At 38.3% G+C, this 25541-nt stretch overlaps 1 protein-coding gene across 2 annotated transcripts in view; it reads right to left on the bottom strand.

The window, feature by feature from the left end:
* fam168a (family with sequence similarity 168 member A) overlaps nucleotides 1-25541 on the bottom strand; it is a 151667-nt gene that overhangs the window by 80670 nt on the left and 45456 nt on the right. For both annotated transcript variants that reach the window (XM_059963950.1, XM_059963951.1), the window contains exon 2: nucleotides 16233-16320. In XM_059963950.1, coding sequence (XP_059819933.1) covers nucleotides 16233-16302 — 70 coding nt within the window. In that variant the 5' untranslated portion in view covers nucleotides 16303-16320. The remainder of the gene's footprint in view (nucleotides 1-16232; nucleotides 16321-25541) is intronic.

The following is a 25541-nucleotide window of genomic DNA, read 5'->3' as shown; positions in this document are numbered from 1 at the left end:
ATGCACAATCTTTCTTTTAATATTTTTGTACGTCAGTCTTTGTGTAATTTTTCATTGATTCTATTGGTATTTCTTTGTTATACTGTTAACACCTGCAAGAAAATTAATCTCTAGATAGTATATGGTGACACAAATACTTCAATAATAAATTAACTTTGAAAGTCAAACTCAACTTGGTATTGGTTTATTTGACGCAAAAAAAAATTTTCTTCCTTCTCTTAAGCCATCTCCACCATAATAGATTTAGTATTATTTTCACGCTACACATGCCACTAAAAAGCATATCCTTGCCAATAAAGTCTTTGCAAAGTGTTACTTAGAAGATACTGTAAAAATGTGGAAGGTGGTCTTGTGGTCAGATGAGACTAAAATGCAGCTTTTTGGCCTCAACACTAAACGGTACGTGTGGCATAAATCTGATACTGTACATTAGCCAAGTCACACCAGCCCTACTGTAAAGCATGTTGGAGGGAACATCATACTATGGGGATACTTTGCAGCAGCAGGATTGGAAATCTGGTCAGGACTGATGAGAAGATGAATGTTGCTAAATACAGAAAGATCCTGGATAAAAACCTGCTAGCCTCTACTGTAGGAAAGAAAGAAACGGAGTAGGAAGTTTGACTTTCAGCAGGAGAACAATCCAAAGCATACTGCCAGAACAATGGAGTGGCTTCAAATGAAAAGAGTTAATGTTCTTAAGTGGCCCAGACCTTAATCTGGTCGAACATCTCTGCACCACCTCAAGGTTGCTGTCCACTGCTGTTCCCCAACTAACTTCCTGCACAGCTTGAGCAATTTTACAAAGAGGAATAGGAAAATCTTTCTCGAACACATTGTGCGACTTATCCAAAAAGACTACCGGATGTAATAGCTGTAAGAGGTGGTTCAACTAAGTACAGAAGAAAGGGGAATGAATACTTTTGAACTGCAGACATTTTTTTTTTGAAACCGTAGTTTTTAAATGCTTTACAATTTTCCACGTTTATCTTTGGACTCTACTGTCCAAAAAGGAGCATGTGATTCACAAATAAAAATTCCCAGTTAAATTTATTAAGTTCCCTGCTTGTAATACAGGCAGTCCCTGGGTTACATACGAGTTCCGTTCCTGAGTCCGTATTAAAGTGGGATTTGTACGTAAGTCGGAACAAGTACATCCGATATTACTTAGCGTCAGTTAGTCAAACGTTTGACTTAGTATATATTTTACATTTCTATGCATATAAAACACTTAAGAAATATGTATTCCAATAATTAAACCACTGTGTTACTTAGTAATAATTGTAGCTTTCATTGGGGCAGGGCTTTTCACATGCTTCATTATTCTCACTTTATCCGTTATCCTTTAGAATTGTTACGATTGTTGACCGACAGTAGCCTAAAGCTTTTCTAATGACCGATGGCGTTTCACCTTTTTCCAAACGTGTTATTATTTCCACTTTATTTTCAATTATGCTTGCTTCCCGTCAATGGAACAGAAACACTGCGGGCGTTGGGTCCCGACCGCCACCGGCTCCCGAGGTCCGCTGGGTTTTAAGGACCACCGCACACTGTCAATGGAACAGAAACACTGCAGGCAGCAGGTCCCAAGCTCCGCTGGGTCCTAACGACCACTGCACTGAAGCAGGCTGAATGGGACAAGTGGGGGCTGTGCTGGGTTTGGGTATTTGATCATCTACAATATTCCGCGTGGGAATTTAAACCGGAGGTGGCAGTGCTTTTTTTTTAAAAAACAAGGTCGAGTTGCGAGCTCGATATCAACCCGGCACAGGAGCGGTCTGTCACTGGATCGAACTCGGAAATTTCAGTTCTCCAGCCCAGCGCTGATCTCACTGCGCCACCAGCTGACCGGAATGGGGAGTGGTGGGGTCAGGGTGAATCTTGCTAAGAAAATTTTACGCCAAATACAAAGTTAAACACTCAACACAGTGTCAACGGCAACAACTTAAAATGGCGGATGGCGCCGGTATCCAACTTAAAATGGTGGGCGGCGTTCTTCTTCCTCAGTTCGTAAGTACAAGTTGTCCGTAAGTTAGACGTTCGTAACTTGGGGACTACCTGTACTCATTTATGTGATCAAAGGTTTGAGGGCTGAATACTCTAAGGCACTGTAGTTCTATGACCCGATGCAATTTAATGTTTTTGTTTTTGAGTATGAAAAGTGAAAAAATAAAGTCAGTGTGATGCAGGTGAACTTAACTGTTAAAGAAATAACCAGAGAACCTTACTGGTGTTGCTTTCACCACCTGTTAAAGCATTTAAAATAATGAGCTCAAACTACATGCCCAATAGGCATTTTTCAGCACCTTTCTTCAGTTCTGAAGGTTATGATTATAATTGTTCTTCCTCTTTGTGTATACCCAACCAGAACTTTCCCAGCATTTGCTTTTAATTACATATTGACTAATGCGAGATTTTATCAGTACTATGTATAATAGTTGCCTTGTATGCAAGTTTACATTTCATTTGCTGTGAAACTCCAAAGCACCCCAAGGCCACAGGTGCAATAAAACATTACAGTACAGTCCCTTTGGGCCACGATGTTGTACAGACCTATTAACCTTCGCCAAGATCAATTATGGATATACTTCCAATTCTTGATTAGCCAGGGCATTAAAGGATATGGGTTGAAAGCAGGGGAGTGGGGATGACTGGAAGAATTGGACAAGCCCATGATTGAATGGCGGAGCAAACTCGATGGGCCAAATGGCTTGCTTCTGCTCCTATATCTTATGCTCTAATTAAGCACTTATGAAGTCCCTGTAACAAACTCATCAACCAACTATTTAAATGCTTTCAAAATTAGAAATGTTGTTTAAATACAAAACATTAACAAAGATGGGAGGTGTCGCAAATACGGCTAAACATCCTGCTTTAATATTCTTCTGTGCAAAAAGTGTTTTACTTAACTGATATCCTTTCTGCCCTGCCCCCTCCACTTGAAGTATGGGGAACTGGCTGCCTTGGAACAGCAAGAATCAACTTTCCACGTGGAGCATCTCAAGGGACTAATATAATTACTAATATTCTCTGGCATGTAACTTTAAACAGAAAAGGCTCAAAATAAATTCAAATGTGCATGCTGAGACCAGGTATTACCAAATAGAACATCCATGGCATATCAAGTTCAATCTTCCAAATTTAAGCTTTAATGCTCAGAAAGCAACAGATTGATTTAATTTCCCTCCATCTTTAAAACTAATGACAATTACAACATTCTTTCAGTGAATTCAGCCAACTCAAAGGAAATGGGTACCATATACAAGTTTGTATGATTAATTTATTGCTCATCTACTTAATCAAACCCTTCAAGCCTTCTAGCCAAGAAAAGCAAAAGCCTACAGTTTTTGCACTCTAGATTTGGTACTTCAATTTCATTCTTAGATTAATACAAAACCAAAATGAAAACAATTAAACTACACCATGCTGAATATGTCCATGAGTATGCCCCTTGTTTAAAATTGTATGCAGATATCACAATAAAATAGAAAAATCTCTATGTCAGCAAAACAGTTAGCCATGACTACATTTACTACTGCAACTTGTCCGAGGCAAACCAAATTCTGATGCACATCACATGTGCTACTCAGTAACAATTCAAACAGCAGAAGAAATTACTCTTTTACTTTTTGCACACTTTGCAAGCCATACATAAGCCATAAATACACAAAGCTTTCACTAAACCAAATATTAGAACATCTAGCAGTATGACCTCAATCATTTTTATAAACATTCATGAACAGTACTCAATACAATCCAAACTGCTAAATCCTACCTTGCTATTAAACAAATATTCCCTCAATTTGCAACTTTTTCCAAGATCAGCAATGACCTTGAAACAACCTTGATTCAGCATTAGTTTCAAGCAATAACAGGAGGTGCAGAGCTCATCAAGCACCCTTAATTAATGCATAGTCCTATCTTACAATCTCCAGTGTTCTGAACTAGAAGACCAGGATCCAACTCTGGATGACCAGGGTGCAGGCACTCATCTAGCCAGCATAATGAAACCCACCTATTGCTGTTGAAGTGACAATGATACTGGGTGTATACTACTTTATATCAGCAAGTCCATTATGCAGTACAACACATTACAGGCCCTTTGGCCCATAATATTGTGCCGACCCTTTAGCCTACTCCAAGATCAATCAAACCCTTCCTTCCCACATAGCCATTTTCCTTTCATCCATGTGCATATCTAAGAGTCTTGTAAATGTCCCAAATGTACCTGTCACTACAATCACCCCATGCAGTGTCCCACACACATACCACTCTCTGAAAACAAAATTTACCCATGACATTCCTCCTATGCTGTACTTCAATCACCTTGATTGGGTTTCTGAAATAATCAGTGATAAAGATCAGTTTCATATCAACTGCAGAGCACGAGAAACAATTTAAGCTGTCGATAGTAGCATAGTGGTTAGCACAATGCTTTAAAGTGACAGCGATGTGGGTTCAATTCCCATCACTGTCTGCAAGGCGTTTGTATGTTCTCTCCATGACCACATGCGTTTCCTCTGGGTGCTCCAGTTTCCTCCCAGTCCAAAGACTTACCAGTTAGTAGGTTAACTGGTCATCGTAAATTGTCCCATGATTAGGCTTGGGGTCTGCAGGGCAGCACAACTCGAAGGACTGGAAGAGTCTACTCTGTGCTGTATCTCAGTAAATAAGTAAATGGATTAATTATACATGCTTTGCAACTTACCCAACTTTGAAGTATTTTTCCATCAGCTATTCATTATAGACTACCTGTCAAGTTAAGAGAACCTAAAAATTGCTGTGGATTAGTGCAGCACCCCAGATATAAAATCCTGAAATAGATCAGGTAGCATTTGGAGAAAGAACTCATGTTTCAGTCTCAAGTCAATGAAGACTCTACGTGAGAAAGAGGAAAGAGAATGAGTTGTCTTCAGTTGCAGAGGGAAAGGATGGATGGACAAAACCAAGAGAATGTCTGATAGAGTGAGATTAAATGGAACAATGACATTTAGAAGTTATGTTCTTTTTTCCTCTCTGTATAGTGTTGCTAATAGCAAGGCTCTGATACAGGATCAGCAGGCCAGGCTGTACCAATGGAGATAGAAACGAAGCCAAAAATCAAAAGTTGATTTCTGGCAGAAGTGGCCAACTCTGATACAGACAGAAAGGAAAAACATGCAACCTGATATTGACGACACAAGAGAAAACATAATACAAAATATCTTTATTTGCAAGGAAACCCAAAATAGGGTATATAACCACAATCATCACCAATAAATCTAAAAGAATATTCTGAAAGAATTTTTTGCCAATTACTGACAAATGTAGATTTTAATTAATCTTGTACGTGCCTCTTTGGATTGTCATTTGACAACTTACCCACAAATTTGTCCATCCTTTACTATAAAAACTAAAAGTAAAATTGAAAGACATGCCATACTTGCTCAGTTGGCTAGCTGAAAATTGTCAGAACAAATCATTAACATCATGTATGATCATGCAAACTAGAAGACTGTTATTTGCATATACTGTGATTGAATTGATCATCTGGTCTTTCTGACCAAGAAACTCAAGTACCAGCATTGAAACAGTTGACAGATAGCACAATACAAATCAGATAATCATTTTCCTCTAAGGTCTCCAGAAATTTTGTCAAAATATGGTGTTGGCGTGTGGCCAAATGGTTAAGGCTTTGGGCTAGTGGTCTGTAGTTCAAACCTCAGCCGAAGCAGCATGTGTCCTTGAGCAAGGCACTTAACCACACACTGATCCTGCGCGTTTATAGCCCAGTGGCGACAGTTCACGTAGTATGGACAAGATGCTTATCTGATAAAACATACCCTTTTCCCAGTAATATCTATTAGGTATTCCAAAATTTACTACACAATAGAACTGTTTGCAGTTTTTTTCAACAACTAAAAATGATTTAGATGTTCAATATGAATATTAGGCCATCTACGATTTCAGGTCAATTTCTTAAGATTAATTCAGACTATATGTGATTATTAATGGTTTGGAAAACTAATCTGAAGAATAATGACTGCTTAGAACCAAATTATATCATAATTTAGGGATGCAGAATCAGAAAGAATAGCAAATACAGTACTCAAGGTGTTGTGTCCAAATATGTGTAGTATAAGAAATAATGGGTGGATGATCTTGACGCACTATTTACAGATTGCCAGGTATGATGTTGTAGCCATCACTGAATTGTGGCTGAAGGATGGTTGTAGTTGGGAGCTGAATATCCAAAGTTACACATTATATAGGATAGGAAGGTAGGCAGAGGAGGTGGTGCGGCTCTACTGGTAAAGAATGGCATCAAATCAGTAAAATGATGTGATATGGGATCGGCAGATATTGAATCCTCGTGGGTTGAGTTAAGAAACTGCAAGGGTAAAAGGACGTTGATGACAGTTATATACAGGCCTCCCAACAGTGGCTGGGAGGTGGAACACAGATTACAACAGAAAATAGAAAAAGTATGTCAAAAGGGCAATGTTGGGGGGACGTCACGTGATGACATAGGGTCGAGATGTTGGGAATCCAGCTCCCTCGTAAAAAGTAATGAAATAGGGTTTAAATGAAGAAGAAATAATAAATACCTACTAGAAACTATTTATAAGTAACTCAGGATTAGTTTTGAATATGGCTCCTAAACCGAAACAGAAGGAAGCTACTACTTTGAAGACTGCGCAAATCGGCGGGGAAGAAGGCCTAACCGTATCAGCGAAGCCTCGGACTCAAGTTAGATCTCCTCCCGGCGAAGTGCATGGCACTTCTGATGATGTGGGACAGGAAGTTGCAGAAATGTCGGTGGTCTCTAAGAAGAAACGGCAAGAACAACGCATGCGCGAAGAAACAAGAATGCATGAACAGATATTAACAAAACTACAAATCCCAACTACGGCTGGAAGTGAATCGGAAGTGGAATCAGACTCTTTGGGAAATACAGAGGATGAAGAAGAGGAAAAGAAGAAAGGAGACTTAAGAGATATCCTGATATATATGATGAATGAATTAAAAGCTATAAGAACAAATATAAGGATGCAAAATACACTCAATAATGTGGTGGAAAAACAAAAGAAGATGGATAATAAAGTTAAAGAGATGGAAGTAAAAATGGAAGAAAACACTGAAATAATAGATAAGATAGAAGACAATAATCTTGCCTGGACAATAGAAAGAAAACGGATGTTGGAAAAAATAGATGCGCTTGAAAACTCTAGTAGACGAAATAATATTAAAATTGTTGGTCTCATGGAAGGTACAGAGGGAGAAAATCCAATAAAATTCTTTCAAGAATGGATTCCGAAAATTTTGGAAATGAAAGGAGGAAGCCAAGTAATTGAAATTGAAAGAGCACACAGAGCTTTAAGACCAAGACCTCAACAAGATCAAAATCCAAGATCAATTTTGATAAAAATGCTTAAGGTATCAAGATAAAGAAATGATCTTGAAGGCAGCTGCTCAAGGTGCTAAAAAGAGAAATGGGCCACTGATAATAGAAGGGAAAAAAGTTTTTTTTTAAATCCAGACATAAGTTACGATCTTCTGAAGAGGCGGAAGGAATTTAATCCAGTGAAAAAATCTTCATGGGAAAAGGGCTTAAAATTTTTATTGAGCTACCCAGCAAAATTGATAATTTTCCTGGATAACGAAGAAAGAAGATCTTTCGTTGATTACCGGAAAGCGGAGAAATTTGTACAAGAATTATTTGATGTCCACGAAGAGGACTAAAGAATTATAGAAATGAAGTGGACTAATGATGAAGACTGAAATAAGGTTGGACTTGATGGACATTTATAAGGAAAACAAAAATAGTTGAGTATTAATTGGGAGTAGAGACATTAATTATTTTCTTTTTTTTCTTCACTAATATATTTTCTTTCTTTTTTTTTTTGCGGGGGAGCTGGAGGAGCTCCTGATCGATGGCTGCGAGTTTCACATGTACAATCATGGCAATTGCCATGACCCGTAAAATGTGTGTGGGGGGGGGGGGTAATGTTGTGTTCTTTTTATTCGCAACATTAGTGGGGGGGTATTTTGTTTTTTTTCTTATATATTAGTTACCTTTTTTCTATTTTTCTTCTTTTTTGCCTGGATGGTTGGGGAGAGACTCATAGCAACATGGAGAATTTCAAAGAGTTCCCAAGGTATAATGAATGATTAATTTACTTAATTTTTTAAGTTTTAATGTTAATGGACTTAATGGACCTGTGAAAAGAAAGAGTTTTAACATATATTAAGAAAATGAAAGGAGATATAGCTTTTTTTTACAAGAAACACATTTAACAGAAACAGAACATAAGAAATCAAAGAGAGATTGGGTTGGAAATGTCATTGCAGCTTCATTTAATTCAAAATCGAGAGGAGTTGCAAGTTTGGTTAATAGAACTTTACCAATTAAAATACAAAATGTAGCAATTGATTTTGTGGGGAGATATGTGATTATACATTGTCAATTTTTTTCAGAATTATGGACTTTTATGAACATTTATGCACCAAATGAAAATGATGCAAAATTCATACAAGAAGTTTTTTTGAATTTGGCTGATGCACATGATAAAATATTAATAGGTGGAGATTTTAATTTTTGTTTAGATCCAGTTTTGGATAGGTCAACTAAAGTTGCTACAAAATCAAAAGTAATAAAACTAACTTTATCATTATTGAAAGATTTAAACCTGATTGATATTGAGAAAAATTAATCCAAGAGAAAGAGATTATTCATTTTATTCAAATAGACATAAAACTTAAGAATTGATTCTTTTTATTATCAAAAAATATTCAGGATAGAGTGAAAAATGTGGAATATAAAGCAAGAATACTGTCAGATCATTCCCCCTTGATAATGACAATGATAATGATGGATAAGGAGGAATCGATCTATAGATGGAGATATAATTCAATTTTATTAAAACGTCAAGATTTTTGTGATTTTATGAAAAAACAGATTCAATTTTTTTTGGGTACAAATTTACATTCAGTTGAAGATAAAATTGTATTATGGGAAGCAATGAAAGCATATTTAAGGGGTCAGATTATAAGTTATACATCTAAAATTAAGAAAGAATACATGGCAGAAATAGATCAATTGGAAAAATATATCGTAAAGTTAGAAAAAGAATCTCAAAGATATGACAGAAGAAAAACAAAGACAACTTGTTAATAAAAAAATTACAATATAATACACTCCAGACATATCGTACAGAAGAAGTAATTATGAGAACTAAACAGAAATATTATGAATTAGGTGAAAGATCACATAAGATTCTTGCTTGGCAGTTGAAAACAGAACAGGCTTCTAAAACAATAAATGCAATTAGAACTAGTGTAAATAAGGTTACTTATAAACCTTTAGAAATTAATGAAACTTTTAAAAAAATTTATACTAAACTATAACAATCAGAATCACAAAATAAGATTGCTGAGATAGATAAATTTTTATCACAAATAACCCTTCCAAAATTAAATTTGGAAGAACAGAACGGATTAGATATGCCCTTTACATTAAGAGGTTGAAGAAGCTTTAGGATCACTTCAGAGTAATAAATCCCCAGGAGAAGATGGTTTTCCTCCTGAATTTTATTAAAAAATTTAAAGATTTATTAATACTTCCTTTTATGGAATTAATATATCAAGTGGAAAGAATGCATAAACTCCCACAATCTTTTTTAACAGCGATCATAACTGTATTGCCAAAAAAAGATAGAGATCCTTTAAAACCAACATCATATAGACCTATTTGTTGAATACAGATTACAAAATAATAGCAAAAATTTTATCTAATAGAATATCTAAATATTTACCAAAATTAATACATATGGATCAAACAGGTTTTATTAAAAACAGACAATCAATGGATAATATAACCCGGTTACTTAGTATAATTCATTTGGCACAAAAAAAGAGAGGAAACGAGTGTGGCAGTTGCTTTGGATGTAGAAAAAGCATTTGATAGATTGGAATGGGATTTTTTATTTAAGGTATTGGAAAAATATGAGTTAGGAAAATCTCTTATACAATGGATTAAAACTTTAAATACTAATCCTCAAGCTAAAGTAGTTACAAATGGTCAGATTTCAACACCATTTTGCTTAACGAGGTCAACTAGACAAGGCTGCCCATTATCACCTGCTTTATTTGTATTGGCAATAGAACCATTAGCTGAATTAATTAGAACAGATTCAGACACTGGGGGCTTTAGAGTTAATCAAGAATAAGATTAATTTATTTGCTGATGATGTTTTGATTTATTTAACAAACCCATTGCAATCTTTGCAAAGATTATCTTTTAGATTGGAAGAATATGGGAAAGTATCAGGGTATAAAATAAATTGGGATAAAAGTGAAATTTTACCCCTTACCAAAGGAAATTATAATCAATGTCGATTAGTAACTCAATTTCGATGGTCAATAAATGGGATAAAATATTTAGGTATTAGAGTTGATAATGATGTAAAAAATTTATATAAACAAAATTATTTGCCATTATTAAAAAATGAGGATCTTGATAAATGGATGATGTTACCAATAACATTAATAGGTAGAGTTAATACTGTAAAAATGAATATATTTCCTAGATTGCAATATTTATTCCAAACTTTACCAATACAATTACCTCAGAAGTTTTTTCAAGAACTTTGGAAAGGAAAGATGTCAAGAATATCATTGGAAAAATTGACATGTAAATTTGATTTAGGAGGGTTACAACTTCCAAATTTTAAGAATTATTATAAAGCAAATCAACTTAGATTTATTGCGTCTTTTTTTGATCAAAAAAAAACCGGCATGGATTAGAATAGAATTAGATAAGATAGGAGAAAACATACCAGAAGATCTTATATATAAATGGGAATCCAAATGGATAAGGGGAAAAAAAGAATCTCCTATATTAAGACATTTGATTGATTTATGGAATAAGGTAAATATAGATGAGATAGAGACATCTTTATTAGCAAAAAGAACTTTAATTCAAAATAGGCTTATTCCTTTTACAATGGATAACAAACTTTTACATAATTGGTTCCAAAAGGGGATTAAATATATAGGTGATTGTTTTGGAGGTATATTGATGTCTTTTGATCAATTAAAAAATAAATATAAAATATCAAACAACACTCTTTTCTGTTATTTTCAATTAAAGGCTTATTTACGAGAAAAGCTGGGTCAAACAATGTTGATGCCAAAACCTAGTGAAATAGAAATATTAATTCAAAAAGGAAAAATTCAAAAATTTACATCTTGTATGTACAATTTGATTCAAAAATAGACAATTGAATCAGGAATTCATAAATCAAGACAAAAATGGGAATCTGGTTTGAATGTTAAAATTGATGGAAAAAGTTGGTCAAGATTATGTTCTGATAGTATGATAAATACAATAAATGTTTGACTTAGATTAATACAATATAATTTTTTACATCAATTATATGTAACACCACAGAAAATAAATAGATTAAATTCAAATATGTCTGACCAATGTTTTCAATGTAATCAAGAAATTGGTACTTCTTACATTCTACTTGGTCTTGTTTTAAAATTCAACCATTTTGGATAAATTTAAGACTTTTATTGGAACAAATTACTTGAGTACAACTCCCACATAGTCTAACGTTATTTTTATTAGGAGATACTGAAGGGACAATACCGAAACTTAAATTGAATAAGTATCAGAAAAAATTTATAAAAATTGCATTGGCAGTAGCTAAAAAAGTTATCGCAGTTACTTAGAAATCTGATTTATATTTAACTATGGATCGTTGGAATAATGAAATATATAGTTGTATTCCACTTGAAAAAATTACATATAATCTAAGAAATGAATATATATTTTTGAAAATTTGGCTCCCATACCTACAAAAGATGGGATTAAATATATAAGTCCTTTGAAGATAAAGTTATAAAGTAATTGGAGAAAGTAAAAATAAATATTAAAATTATTTTGAACTCCTTGGAGCATGTGGGGATCCTCCGATATCCAGGCAATCTTTTTTCTTCTTTCTTTCTTTTTTCTTTCTTTAGATAAGGGTTAAGGGGAGGGGGAGGATCAATATTATTTTTCTTTTTTTTTCATTACATTTATTCTTCGTAATTTTCTAAAAATTTAATAAATAAATAAGGGCGATGTTATCAATGTTATGGTAGTCATGGAAGATTTTATTATGCAGGTCGATGGGGAAAATAAAGTTGGTAATGGATCTCAGGAGAGAGGGTTCTTTAATGCCTAAGAGATGGATTTTTAGAGCAGTTTATCATCGAGCCTACTGGGGATCAGCTATACTGGATTGAGTGTTATGTAATGAGCAGGAGGCAATTAGGGAGCTTAAGTTAAAAGAGCCCTTTAAGAACCAGTGATCACAAAATGATTGAGTTCAACTTGAAATTTGATAGGGAGAAGGTAAAGTCTAATGTAGTAGTATTTCAGTAGAGTAAGGGAAATTTCTGTGAAAAATTAGGAAGGTGCAGGACGTATGTATCCCAAAAATGAAGAAATACTTAAATGATAAAATAATCCAACCATGGCTGACAAGTCAAAGCTATTGTAAGAGCAAAAAAAGGATATACAACAAAGCAAAAATCAGTGGGAAGATAGAGGATTGGAAATATTAAAAAATCTACAGTGAGCACCCAAAAAAATCATTAGAAGGAAAAAGATGAAATATGAAAGCAAGCTAGCAAATAATATCAAAGTGGATAGTAAAAGCTTTTTATGTTAAAAATAAAAGAGAAATGAGAGTGGATATAGGACCACTAGAAACTGAGGCAGGAGAAATAATAACGGGTGGGGGGACGGACGGACAAGGAGATGGCTGATGAACTAAATGAGTATTTTGCATCAGTCGTCTCTGTGGAAGACACAAGCAGTCTGCCTGATGTTGTAGAGTGTGAAGGAGAAGTGGGTGAAGTTCCTGGTACAAGAGAGAAGGTGCTCAAAAGGCTGAAAGACATAAAGGTACATAAGTCACCCAGACCAGATGAACTGCACCCTAGAGTTCTGAAAGAGGTAGCATGTTGCCAGAGGACTGGAAAATTGCAAATGTCACTTCACTCTTTAAGAAAGGAGGAAGGCAGCAGAAAGGAAATTGTAGATCAGTTAGCAAGACCTCAGTGGTTGGGAAGATGTTAATAGTCTGTTATTAAGGATGAAGTGATGGAGTACTTGGTGACATAGGACAAGATAGTACAAAGTCAGTATTGTTTCCTTCAGGAAAAATCCTGCCTGATGAACCTGTTGGAATTCTCTGAGGAGATTACAAGTCGGATAGATAAAGGGGATACAGTGGATGTTGCATATTTGGACTTTCAGAAGGTCCTTGACAAGGTGCCACACGTGAGGCTGCTTACCAAGTTAACAGCCCATGGTATTACAGGAAAATTACTAACATGGTTACAGCACTGGCTGACTGGTAGGAGGCATCGAGTGGGAATAAAATTATCCTTTTCTGGTTGGCTGCCAGTGACAGTGGTGTTAGGACCACACCCTGGGAAAGATTTCACTGCTAAAGTAATGGTCTTTCTGTAGGAACAGTGTTTGTGTTATGGTTAGAGGTAACGGGTGCTTTGAAATGTGAGCCATCCAATGAAGGGAGTGCCTTTTCTTGCTGTGTGCCTGACACTGGTGTGAGCTGGGTATTCTTTTCAGTGGGAGGAAGAGGTCATTATTCGACAAAGTCTGAGGAGATCGAAGGAGGATCAGCAACGGGGAAACCATGAGCTCCAACTTGTGCACATTAGGCCGTTTCATTAAAATGGGCTCTTTTCTTTACTAACCCTTTAGTCCAATTAATTATAAGGCTAAATTGTTTAATTGTATGCAGTGTACTGTTTGTTATTTCACAATACATATTTGTAACAGGGTAATGAATCACACAGCATCCACACAAACAAGGGGTTGATCACACGTCTGGCGGGGCCGGAGATTGTCTTTCCTAGACTTATGCAGCTGACGGAACCAGAGCATTCAGCTGTATGTAAATGATTTAGATGATGGAATAGATGGCTTTGTTGCCAAGTTTGCAGATGATACGAAGATTGTTGGAGGGGCAGGTGGCATTGAGGAAACAGGTAGGATGCAGAGGGACTTGGACAGATTAGGAGTGTTGCATGCGTGAATGAAATCACCGGAGAAAATTACTGGGAGATACAAACTGCCTTCTTTTTTCAACAAAAAAAGGTACTGCAAGCATCATATGGAGATAGGTCTGTTGGCCCGACATAGGGCTCAATATTTACTTGCTAAACACAAAAGGACAATTCTCTATTTACAAAATATAGACAATGCTTTCTTTTGAAACTACATACGAACTTCACACCTTCTGATTCGCATCCATCCCACAGTCGGCAGCAATATCTGGATTGGGATCCGCAGGTTTTAGGAATGCATTGTTTCAAACTGAATACACAATACATTATCAAGGAGCAGAAAACTGGTAGCTAAAGCCATTTGTTAAACATAAATGACCTAAACCCAAAAATCATCCAAAGGAAAATGGGCAAGATAATGGCAAATGAAAAACAACGCTGGAAAATGCACGATCATGCACTTTGGTAGTAGAAATAAATGTGTGGACTATTTTCTAAATGGGGAGAAAATCCAAAAATCTGAGACGTAAAGGGACATGGGAGTCCTTGTGCAGAACACCCTAAAGGGTAACTTACAGATTGAGTCGATGGTGAGGAAGGCAATTTCATTTCAAGAGATCTAGAATACAAGTGCAAGGATATAATGCTGAGGCACTAGTGAGGCCTCACCTTGAGTATTGTCTGTGAACAGTTTTGGGCCCCTCATCTTAGAAAAGATGCGCTGGCGTTGGGCAGGGTCCACAGGAGGGTCACAAGGATAATTCCAGGAATGAAAGGGTTATCATACGAGGAATATTTGATGGCTGTGGGTGTGTACTCACTGGAATTCAGAAAGATGTGGGGGGGGGGGGGTGGGGGGGAGATCTCCCTGAAACCTTTCGAATGTTGAAAGGTCTAGACCAAGTAGATGTGGAAAGGACGTTTCCCATGATGGGAGAGTCTAGGACAAGAGGGCACAGCCTCAGGATAGAGGGGCTCCTTTTCAAAACAAAAATGCGGAGAAATTTCTTTAGCCAAAGGGTGGTGAATTTGTTGCCACATACAGCAGTGGAGGTGAGGTCGTTAAGTATACTTAAGGCAAAGATTGATGGGTTCTAGATTGGACACAGCATCAAAGGTTACTGGGAGAAGGCCGGAAACTGGGGTCGAGGAGGAGGTAGAGAAAAAGGACCCGCCATGATTGAATGGCGGAACAGATTTGATGGGCCAAGTGGCCTAATTCTGCTATGTCTTACGGTCCAAATAAGCTCAGAAGCACACTCTTAAAGAGTTTTGCTCCCTTATGCTTGAGTACTCATGCCATGATTTTTAACACAATGAAACATCGGACGAGTATTGAGCAATCACTGATGCAACAAGACAACCTGTCAGTTGTTACATCAACCTCTACTCACTGACTTCGAAACTGTTCCTAGGTAGCACATTTTTCTCTGTTGTCAATGGAAACAGCTTTTGAACTAATATTTGCAATTACTATTTTCAGTTATTCCAAGTTGAAGATTCATTCAGCTTCAAATTCAAGTCACTTCTCATTTGAGTAATCCAAATACTTGTAGATATGCCTAGATTACTCAGATGCAAATCTTCTAGATAATCATTTATCAGAAGAGCATAACATAATGTCTTTGTATATCCAAATGAGAAACTGTTTTAGATAACCTATTGCCACACGTTAGCTCACTTGATTGAATGCACTCAAACACAGCCAGAAGAGGATCACTGCAGTGAATTAACCTAGCTGTTATAAAATCCACATTCACCCCATTAACTTTTATTTGCTTTCATGGAGAATACTAACACCAGTTTACACACTGCTAAAAGCCGACGTTAACCAGGCACTCAAGATACTGAACGCTGCCATCACCAAACAAGAAACTGCCCACCCCAATGCATTTCACATCATAGTCAGGAACTTCAATCAGGCTTGTTAGAAGAAATCTCTGCCCAATTGTCATAACCTGCAGGTGTCCTAACACAGTCGACCAAGACTACACTACAATTAGGAATGCCTACCATTCTGTCCCTAGACCACATTTTGGGAAATCTGATCACTTGGCAGTCCTTCTCCTACCTGCAGCTATTGGACTTAAGCATTTCCTTTCATAGTAGAATATCACTGTCTCCAAGTCATGCACAAACATGCAAAGTATAGTTAGACATACCTGTGTAAGCCATGTTCTTAGGATTTCCATAAGGAGTCCCAGGTTGAACGGGGCTATAAACCGGATTCATGATGGAAGACTAGGAACTCTAAAAAAAGAAAACACAACTTTCAATATTGTTTCTCCCCTATACAGAAATAATTTGTTGCAATTACTTGTAGTGATATTTTTGAATAAATAGCTAGCCTTAATATTTACACAAGATAAATCTTTTGAAAGATAAATAGAAATGACCAACTTAGCAGTAAGAGAAAAAACCTTACAAAAATAAGTCAAGAATTTAGATATGGAAGTACAGAAAATATAACCTACACCTAAAATTCTAAGGAAACAATTCCATCATGTGAACCCATAAACACCCATATTCAAGGAACAGAAATTGTTTACTTTTTATCATCGTGCACCAAAAGGTTAAAGCTTTAGAAGAGATGAACCAAAACAGTTCTCCAAATAACTGACAGTAACCGTTCCATGGGTATTGAAGCGAAGTTACCAGCCTCCTACTGCAGTGAGTCAAGGTCCTACTAAATTTAGCTAAGCTCTGCATGAATCATGCAGTTATGCCCAGATCTTAATTCAACTACTGCTGCAAGCTGTATGAACTAGTATGAACTCTGTTCTGTAAATACATAGAAGCAGAGAAAACCTACAGCACCTTTCAGGCCCTTTGGCTTGCAAAGCTTTGCCCAACAAGTCCTTATCTTAAAAATTAACTAGGGTTACCCATAGCTCTATTTTTCCAAGCTCCATGTACCTATCCAGGAGTCTCTTAAAAGACTATCGTATCTGCCTCCACTACTGTTGCCGGCAGCCCATTCCACGCACTCAACAATCTCTGCATAAAAGATTTACCCCTGGCATCTCCTCTGTATCTACTTCGAAATAACTTAAAAACTGTGCCCTCTTGTGCTGGAGATTTCAGCCCTGGGAAAAAGTCTCTTCCTATTGACACAATGCCTCTCATCATCTTATACACCTCTATCAGGTCACCTCGCATCCTCTGTCACTCCCAAGGAGAAAAGGCCAGGTTCACTCAACTTATTCTCATAAGGCATGCTCCCCAATCCAGGCAACATCCTTGTAAATCTCCTCTGCAGCCTTTCTATGGTTTCCACATCCTTCCTATAGTGAGGCAACCAGAACTGAGCACAGTACAACAAGTGGGGTCTGACCAGGGTCCTATACAGCTGCAACATTACCTCTTGGCTGTTCAATCATGGGATTGAGTTTAAGGTCAATGCACTGTATGCCTTCTTAATGAGAGTCAACCTGTGCAGCAGTTTTGAGTATCCTATGTACTCAGACCCCAAGATCCTCCACACTGCCAAGAGTCTAACTAATACTATATTCTGTCATCATACTTGACCTACCAAAATGAACCACCTCACATTTATCTGGGTTGAACTCCATCTGCCACTTCTCAGCCCAGTTTGCATCCTATCAATGTCCCGCTGTAACCTCTGACAGCCCTCCACACTATCCACAACACCCCCAACCTTTGTGTTATCAGCAAATTTACTAACCATGCCTCCACTTCCTCATCCAGGTCATTTATAAAAATCACGAAGAGTAGGGGTCCCAGAACAGATCCCTGAGGCACACCACTGGTCACAGACCTCCATGTAGAATATGACCCATCGACAACCACTCTTTGCCTTTGGTGGGCAAGCCAATTCTGGATCGACAAAGCAATATCCCCTTGGATCCCATGCCTCCTTACTTTCTTAACAAGCCTTGCATGGGGTACCTTATCAAACACCTTGCTAAAATCCATATACACTACATTGACTGCTGTACCTTCAACGTGTTTAGTCACATCCTCAAAAAATTCAATCAGGCTCATAAGGCACAACCTGCCTTTGACAAAGCCATGCTGTCTATTCCTAATCATATTATGCCTCTTCAAATGTTCATAAATCCTGCCTCTCAGTATCTTCTCCATCAACTTACCAACCACTGAAGAAAGATCCACTGGTCCATAATTTCCTGGCCTATCTCTACGCACTTTCCTGAACAAGGGAACCACACCCGCAACCCTCCAATCCTCCAGAACCTCTCCCGCCCCCATTGATGATGCAAAGATCACTGCCAGAGGCTCAGCAATATCCTCCCTCGCCTCCCACAGTAGTCTGGAGTACATCTCATCCAGTCCCGGTGACTTATCTAACTTGATGCTTTCCAAAAGCTCCAGCACATCCTGTTCCTTAATATCTACATGCTCAAGCTTTTCAGTCTGCTGTAAATTGCACCCTGGAGTTCTGAAAGAAGTAGCGGGAGAGATTGTGAAGGCATTAGTCACATTCTTTCAAAATAAAAAAATCAGTGGACTCTCTCATAGTGCCAGAGGATTGGAAAATGGCAAATCTCACTGCACTCAAGAAAGGAAGAATTCAGGAGAAAGGAAATTATTGACCAGTTAGCCCGACCCCAGTGGTTGGGAAGATGCTGGAGTCAATTGTTATGGATGAGGTTACAGAGTATTTGGTTATACAGGACAAGATAGGACAAAATCAGCATGGTTTCCTTCAGGGAAAATCTTGTCTGACAAAGGGGCTGGTATTCTTTGAGAGATCACGTAGGATGGATAACGAGGATGCAGTGGATGTTGTATATTTGGATTTTCAGAAGGCCTTTGACAAGGTACCACACATGAAGCTGTTTACATAGCATTACAGCAAAGTTACTGGCATGGTTACAGAATTGGCTGACTGGTAGGAGGTAGTGACAAGAATAAATAATTCTTTTCTGGTTAGCTGCTATTGACCAGTGGAGTTCCATAGGGGTCAGTGTTGGGACATTCTTTTTATGCTATATATTAATGATTTAGGTGTACGGAATAGAAGGCTTCGTTGTCAGTTTGCAGAGGATATGAAGATTGGTGGAGCGGATGTAGTGCTGAGGAAACAGGGAGGCAATTGTCAGAGAGTGGCAAATGAATACATGTAGAAATGCATGGTCTGCAATTTAGTAGTAGAAATAAAGGTGCAGACTTCTGGGAAAGTTAAAGTCTGTCCGAGTCTTATAGGCTCATCAGGCCAGTTAACCCAGCATTTTGCGGTACCATTTTCAGCTGGGTGGACTGGAGCAGTGAGTGGTTAAGTGCCTTGCTCAAGGAGACAACACGCTGCTCGGCTGGGGCTCGAACTCACACTTCAGATTGCTAGTCAACGCCTTAACCACTTGACACACGGGTTTTGGGAGAACATCCAAAATCTGAGACTCAAAGGGACTTGGGAGTCCTTGTGCAGAACATCTGAGGTAACTTGCAGGTTGAGTCAGTGGTGAGGAATGCTGGCTTCATTTGAAGAGGTCCTGATGCCTTATAAGGCAGGTGAGGCTCATCTGTGTATTGTGAACATATTGGGCTCATCATCTGAGAAAGATGTGCTGGCAATGGAGAGGGTCAGAGGAGGTTAACAGGATGATTCGGGAACATAAATAATACGTAAGTAAACTGTTGGATATGAATAGTTACAGCATTCTAGAAAATGTTCATTCAAAACTAGATACACCTAGATACCACCTTTAAATGGTATCCCTGGATTGAGTAAGCTGTTTAACAGATGCAACAATCCCCTTTTCCTCTCACTTATCTCATGGCCTTCTGTCTCTTTCACTACTCAACTTCCTAGCTCTGCTTCATCCCTACCTCAACGTTCACCTATCAATAGTGTTTCTCTCTCCTCCCCCATCTTTAAACTACTTCTAGCTTATTTTCTCAATCTTGAAGGGTTTCACCCAAATGTCGACTATGCTCCCCCCCTCCTGCTAGCCTGCTGAATTCCTCCAGCAAATTCTGTGTGCTGCTCGAATTCCAGCAATGCAGATTTTCTTTTGTTTGCACCAATTTTCCTTTTCATTTCATTCATTTAATTTTGGATAACTGAATTTCTTTGTAAGTATTACTACTAAATACTCTCAAAATCATAGGACCCAACACTAAGCAATCTATCAACTATTATCATGAAACTAGAACAAGCAAGTTCAGATCACTTAGTTTGAGTTAAGCAGCTGATGCATAAGCAGCATCTTCCAACATCAGCTGGAAATGGAGTAAAATCAGTATAAACTCTAGTGCTAGTATTTAACGAATGTCAAACATTGACACCACAAATGAAGTAGGTCATCTTGCTGCTCAGGCCTTCCCACCTCATATCTACATCTCAACAAATCTTGTGCAGTTCCATATTGCTCTACAATTTCAAAAGTTACAGAACTGTGCAAAAAAAGTCTAGACATCTAGCTTTTTTAATATAATTTTGATTTATAGAAAATGAGGAACAGCGCATTGTTTGGCCGATTTAAGTGTCGGGCAGACTGAACAGGTCGGATGTCGGGGCCAAGGGATAGTGTTTACTTGTTCTTCAAGTTTACTCATCTCTGCGCTGAACTGAGTCTATGGCTGTACTGAGTCTGTGGTCCTATAATTAACAAGCTTCTGAATTGACTGCAGTTGTAGACTCACTTCGTGAACTTCAGTTCTGAATGTTATTTATTTACTTTTATTGTTTGCAGTTTTTCCTGCATTGTCTTCTTTTAGTGGGTTCTATAGATTCATTGTTTATGGCTCTTAGGAGACTCTCAAGGTTGTATATATATACATAATTTGATAATGTACTTTGAACTTTAGATTTTTGTCTTCTGCATTAGTGTGTCAGAAGAGTATATTTTAGATTTTCAACATTTTCAAGTTAGATTTTTTGTTTTTCATTGAAGTAATATAAGTGTTATGATCCCAGCCCCTCCTTTGTGAGAATCACAAGAGCACCGTTGATGGGGGGGGGGGGGGGGTCAGTAGACCAGGAAGTGAGTGTGAGAGAGAGTGAGAGTGAGAGTGAGAGAGGAGAGTGAGAGTGAGAGTGATGAGAGTGAGAGTGAGAGTGAGAGTGAGAGAGAGTGAGAGTGAGAGTGAGAGTGAGAGTGAGTGAGAGAGAGAGAGAGAGAGAGAGAGAGAGAGAGAGAGAGAGAGAGTGAGAGAGAGTGAGAGAGAGAGTGAGAGAGAGAGTGAGAGAGAGAGTGAGAGAGAGAGAGAGAGAGAGAGAGAGAGAGAGAGAGAGAGAGAGAGAGAGAGAGAGAGAGAGAGAGAGAGAGAGAGAGAGAGAGAGAGAGAGAGAGAGAGAGAGAGAGAGAGAGAAAAATGCAAAATTGCATGTCCACCGGGATACAGAATAAGATGCCAGCGACTATTGTCTCTGGAGACCACGTGAAAAGCCTCGGACAGGTGGAGGCTTGAGAGAGAGGTTGCATCCAACTGATTTGACACTGCGACGTGCAGGAAGTATAAAGGAGAGTCAGGGGACACGCCTTCAGACGCACCAGAAGACACGAGAGTGTTCCCGCAGCAGCGGAAAGCCATTCTGAAGGAAGCACGTGCGTTAGATTCCGGGATTGGAATCTGTGGCTGGAATCACAGAAAACCGCTTTAACTACATTGGGAGAGGAAACCAAAGCTCCCCTGATTTCACGGAAGATTCATCGAGACTCGGCAATACTTTCTCTTCCTCCAACTCTCTCTCTCGGTCGCCCACGCAAACCCAGCGATTTTCAAGGGCTGAGGCCTGCAGACTTTCAGAGTGACTTTTATATTCCAACGGACAATCTATTAACCCCTAGACACAGCAGAGCTCACTTCTTAATGATGATTATCACTATACCACGCTTTAATTTGAATGTTGACGATGTGCACTATCTGAATGTATGTATTAACCCTGCTTTTGTGTCCCTTTATAAATAAAACGTTTGAAAATAGTGACACCAGACTTCAACAGACCTCTCTATCTTTGCTGGCAAGTTATCAGTTACGGGATATGTAACAAAAGTAACAGACCAATTTTCAAATATAAATTGATTACTTTGTAGGTATATAGCCCAGTGCCTGATTAAACAAAGGTAACAAACAGGTGCTAATGATCAATGACATAATGAGTTTAAAAAACTAAACTAATTAACTGAAAGCAAAACAGAAATAAATCAAACTGATGTCCTTTCTAAATTGGAAGTAGTCCAGCACTGCTATCAGCTCTGAACTAACTGGAACCAAGTACATCCCACCACAGTCCAGAGAAGTCTTGTCAGAAGTGGTCTTCAGAGAAGAGTTGCTGCCAACAAAACATTCCTTCAAAGTGGAAACAGAGCCAAGAGACTCACCTATGCACAAAACATAAATACTGGGGTGCTGAATAATGGCTGCAAGTGCATGGACTGACTAGTCAAAATTTTGATGGCAGTTTGACAGTAGATGCACTGAAGAGCACTACATAATGAGTGACTGCATTCTGCAAATGGAGTTGATCTGGTCAAAATTAATGGAATCCTCAATGCTGAGAAGTACAAGCAGATTCTCATCCATCAGCAATACCTCAGGGAGGGATCTGATCAATCCCAACTTAATTCTGCAGCAGGACTATGACCCCAAACACATGGCCAAAGTTATAAAGAAGTATCTTCACAGGGAAAAAAACACAAGACCTTCTGCAATAAATGGCATAACCTCCACAGAGTCCTGATCTCAATGTCATTGAAGCTATCTAGGATTAACCAGAGAGACAGAAACAAGCAGACAGTCAAACACTACAAAAGCGCTATGGCAAGTTCCCCCCTAAGATGCTTGGAACAACCGACCAGCTGATTTTCTTATACAGCTGCATGACAGAGTACCAAAGACAATTGATGTAGTTTTAAAGGCAAAGGATGGTCACACCAAATATTGACTTGATTTAGATTTTTTACTGTTTATTTTTGAAAGCATCTTTGCTTTACATAATTTTAACGTGTCTAAGACTTTGCAGTATCTACCTCCTTGAATACCCTTAGGTCAAAGGGTCGGCAACCCGCGGCTCCGGAGCCGCATGCGGCTCTTTGATCTCTGTGCTGCGGCTCCCGTAGTTTGTTAGTTTTTGAAATGTAATTCGAATTTGAAGATTATGGTGATCTCGTTCAATCTAAAACGTTGTGGAGACCATTTCCTGGCCATCCGAACCGGCTCACAATAGCCACCGTTCCGGCTAAGGGAGATAGCCTACGGGGTTTGTGAGTATGTGTCTTTTGGAGCATCGAGCCCACAGGACGGGTTGAGGGAGGCTTTAAATAAGGCTGTTTAGTTCGAATAAAGTTACCTTTGACTGCAGTGTCTTTATTTTAGCGCTGCGTGTAGCGCTACACCGCTACGTGTTTTTTATCGCTATTAATATACATCACCACTGCCAATGCTTGACACCCGCCAGTGCGCGCTTTCTTTTAATTCTTCGATCCAAGGTAGGCTAACTATGGAGTAACCTTCAACCCAACGTCTTTTTTCGGAGTTCAAAATGTTTTGTTGCATGCAGAAATGTAATTTCGTTTTCTCTGCAGGAGTTCATCAATTTCATAAATGCAACACATTATAGTTTGTTTATACAGAGCATAAAGGCAAAAAAAACCATTGTATGCAGTGTTATTTCATTTTAAATGTCAAACAGGTTTTGTGGCTCCCAGTGTTTTCTTTTCTGTGGGAAATGGGTCCATATTGGCTCTTTCAGTGGTAAACGTTGCCTACCCCTGGCTTAGGTAAAGCCTTCCAGAGATTTATTACAATTGGGAAATTCCCACTCACCTTAGTTACAAGATGAAGAACAAAACTTAAAGCTATGTCCCCTCATCAAGTTTTTCCTATTAGTAGAAAATCCATCTCATCATGACCCTTTTGGTTCACACTTCAAGATCACCATTCAGGAATACAGGTTTAAGCTTTTTTTTAAAAACAGGGAAATAGTTATCACACTCTACAAACCCATTCCCCTTCTTTCCAGCTATTGAAAGTGCAATAAAACAGAGTTGGATGGGGTATCTATAAAAATACAAATTAGTATAGGGCCCCTCAACCTCAAGTTTCTCCACAATTTAGCAAGTTAAGGTCAATGTGACTGCAAACAAATTCACAGTCAACTGCTTAGCAAATCTCTATTAATCTCATTCTTAAAAAATATTCAGACTGCTTCCACGATCCTTTTAAGTTCCAAAGACTCGTGACTCTCAAATAAAATGTCACTTCATCTGTCATAATTTGAGATTCTCCCTCAAGAATATCTACGTTGCCAAAATCCTTCAAGAATGTTTGTTTCAATTAAATCTTCTCTTCAGTGAGATCATGATCATAAGAAATAGGAGTCGTCTAGCCTGTCAAGTCTGCTCTGCTATTCAATAAGATCATGGCTGAACCAGCTGTGAACTCAGTTGCACCTATCTGTTTCTCCCCCTCCCCCAAAAACCCTCAACTCCTCTACTATGCAAAATGTCTTAAATATATTGAATACAGCAGCCTCTACTGCTTCCCTGAGTAAAGAATTCCACAGATTCATTATTCTCTGAGAAAAGCATTTCCTTCTAGTTTCCATCCTTAATTTACTCCCTGTAGGCATTCTCCTAGTTCTAGTGTCATATACAGTGGAAACAACTTTCCTGCCTCTTATCTATCACTTTCATAATCTTGTATGTTCCACAAAATCCCCCATCATTCTTCTCAATTCCATCAAGTACAGTCCGAAGCGACTCAATCTTTCCTCATAGACTAACCCATCTTCAGAATCAACTTGACAGAACTGCACCATGTCAAAGCCAATATAACTTTTCTCCAATAAAGAGATCAAAACTACATGCAGTATTTTAGGTGCAGCCTCACTAGTACCTTGCATAGTTGCAGCTATACCTCCCTGGTCTTAAAATCAGTCCCTCTAGCAATGACAGCCACATTGCATTTGTCTTCCTGATGATCTGTTGCAACAGCAAATCAACCTTTTGCAATTCATACACCACCACTTCCAAGTCATCATCATCATATGCCATACACTGCCAGAGCCTCAGCAACCACTTTCTTCCACTGTGACCTGTCGGCAGTCAAACCTCTTGCATTTCTGGTCCACTTCTTGAAGTTGTTGATCCAGGCTGTCCTCAGGCTGTCTGCCTCAGGAGTGGCTTCCTTCTACTCTGCCTTCAAGCACAGTGCATTCCAGTGTGTCATCAGTTCTTGAGACGTGTCCAAATCAGCTGCTTTTACGGTCCATGTTTCACAGCCATATAGGGCTATTGTCCATATGAGACTCTTGAGGAGGCGTATCTTGGTGTCAGTGCTCACAGATCCATCTTTCCAGATGTTCCAGAGTTTGGTAGTGCTTGTGCATGCCATTGCTTACCTTCACCTGATTTCCTTCTGCATCCATTTGTGTCATTTAGTTCTGCAACAAGGTATATAAAGCTGGACACTTGTTCGATCTTGTCATTTCTGAAGTAGATGTCAGCTTGAATTGCAGCTTCGCTTATCACCATAATTTTGGT

The sequence above is a fragment of the Hypanus sabinus genome, chromosome 3 (genome assembly GCF_030144855.1).
Source record: "Hypanus sabinus isolate sHypSab1 chromosome 3, sHypSab1.hap1, whole genome shotgun sequence".
In the NCBI taxonomy this organism is placed as follows: domain Eukaryota; kingdom Metazoa; phylum Chordata; class Chondrichthyes; order Myliobatiformes; family Dasyatidae; genus Hypanus; species Hypanus sabinus.
The sequence above is the reverse complement of the archived record's forward strand: the minus strand, read 5'-3'. Positions and strand labels throughout refer to the sequence as shown.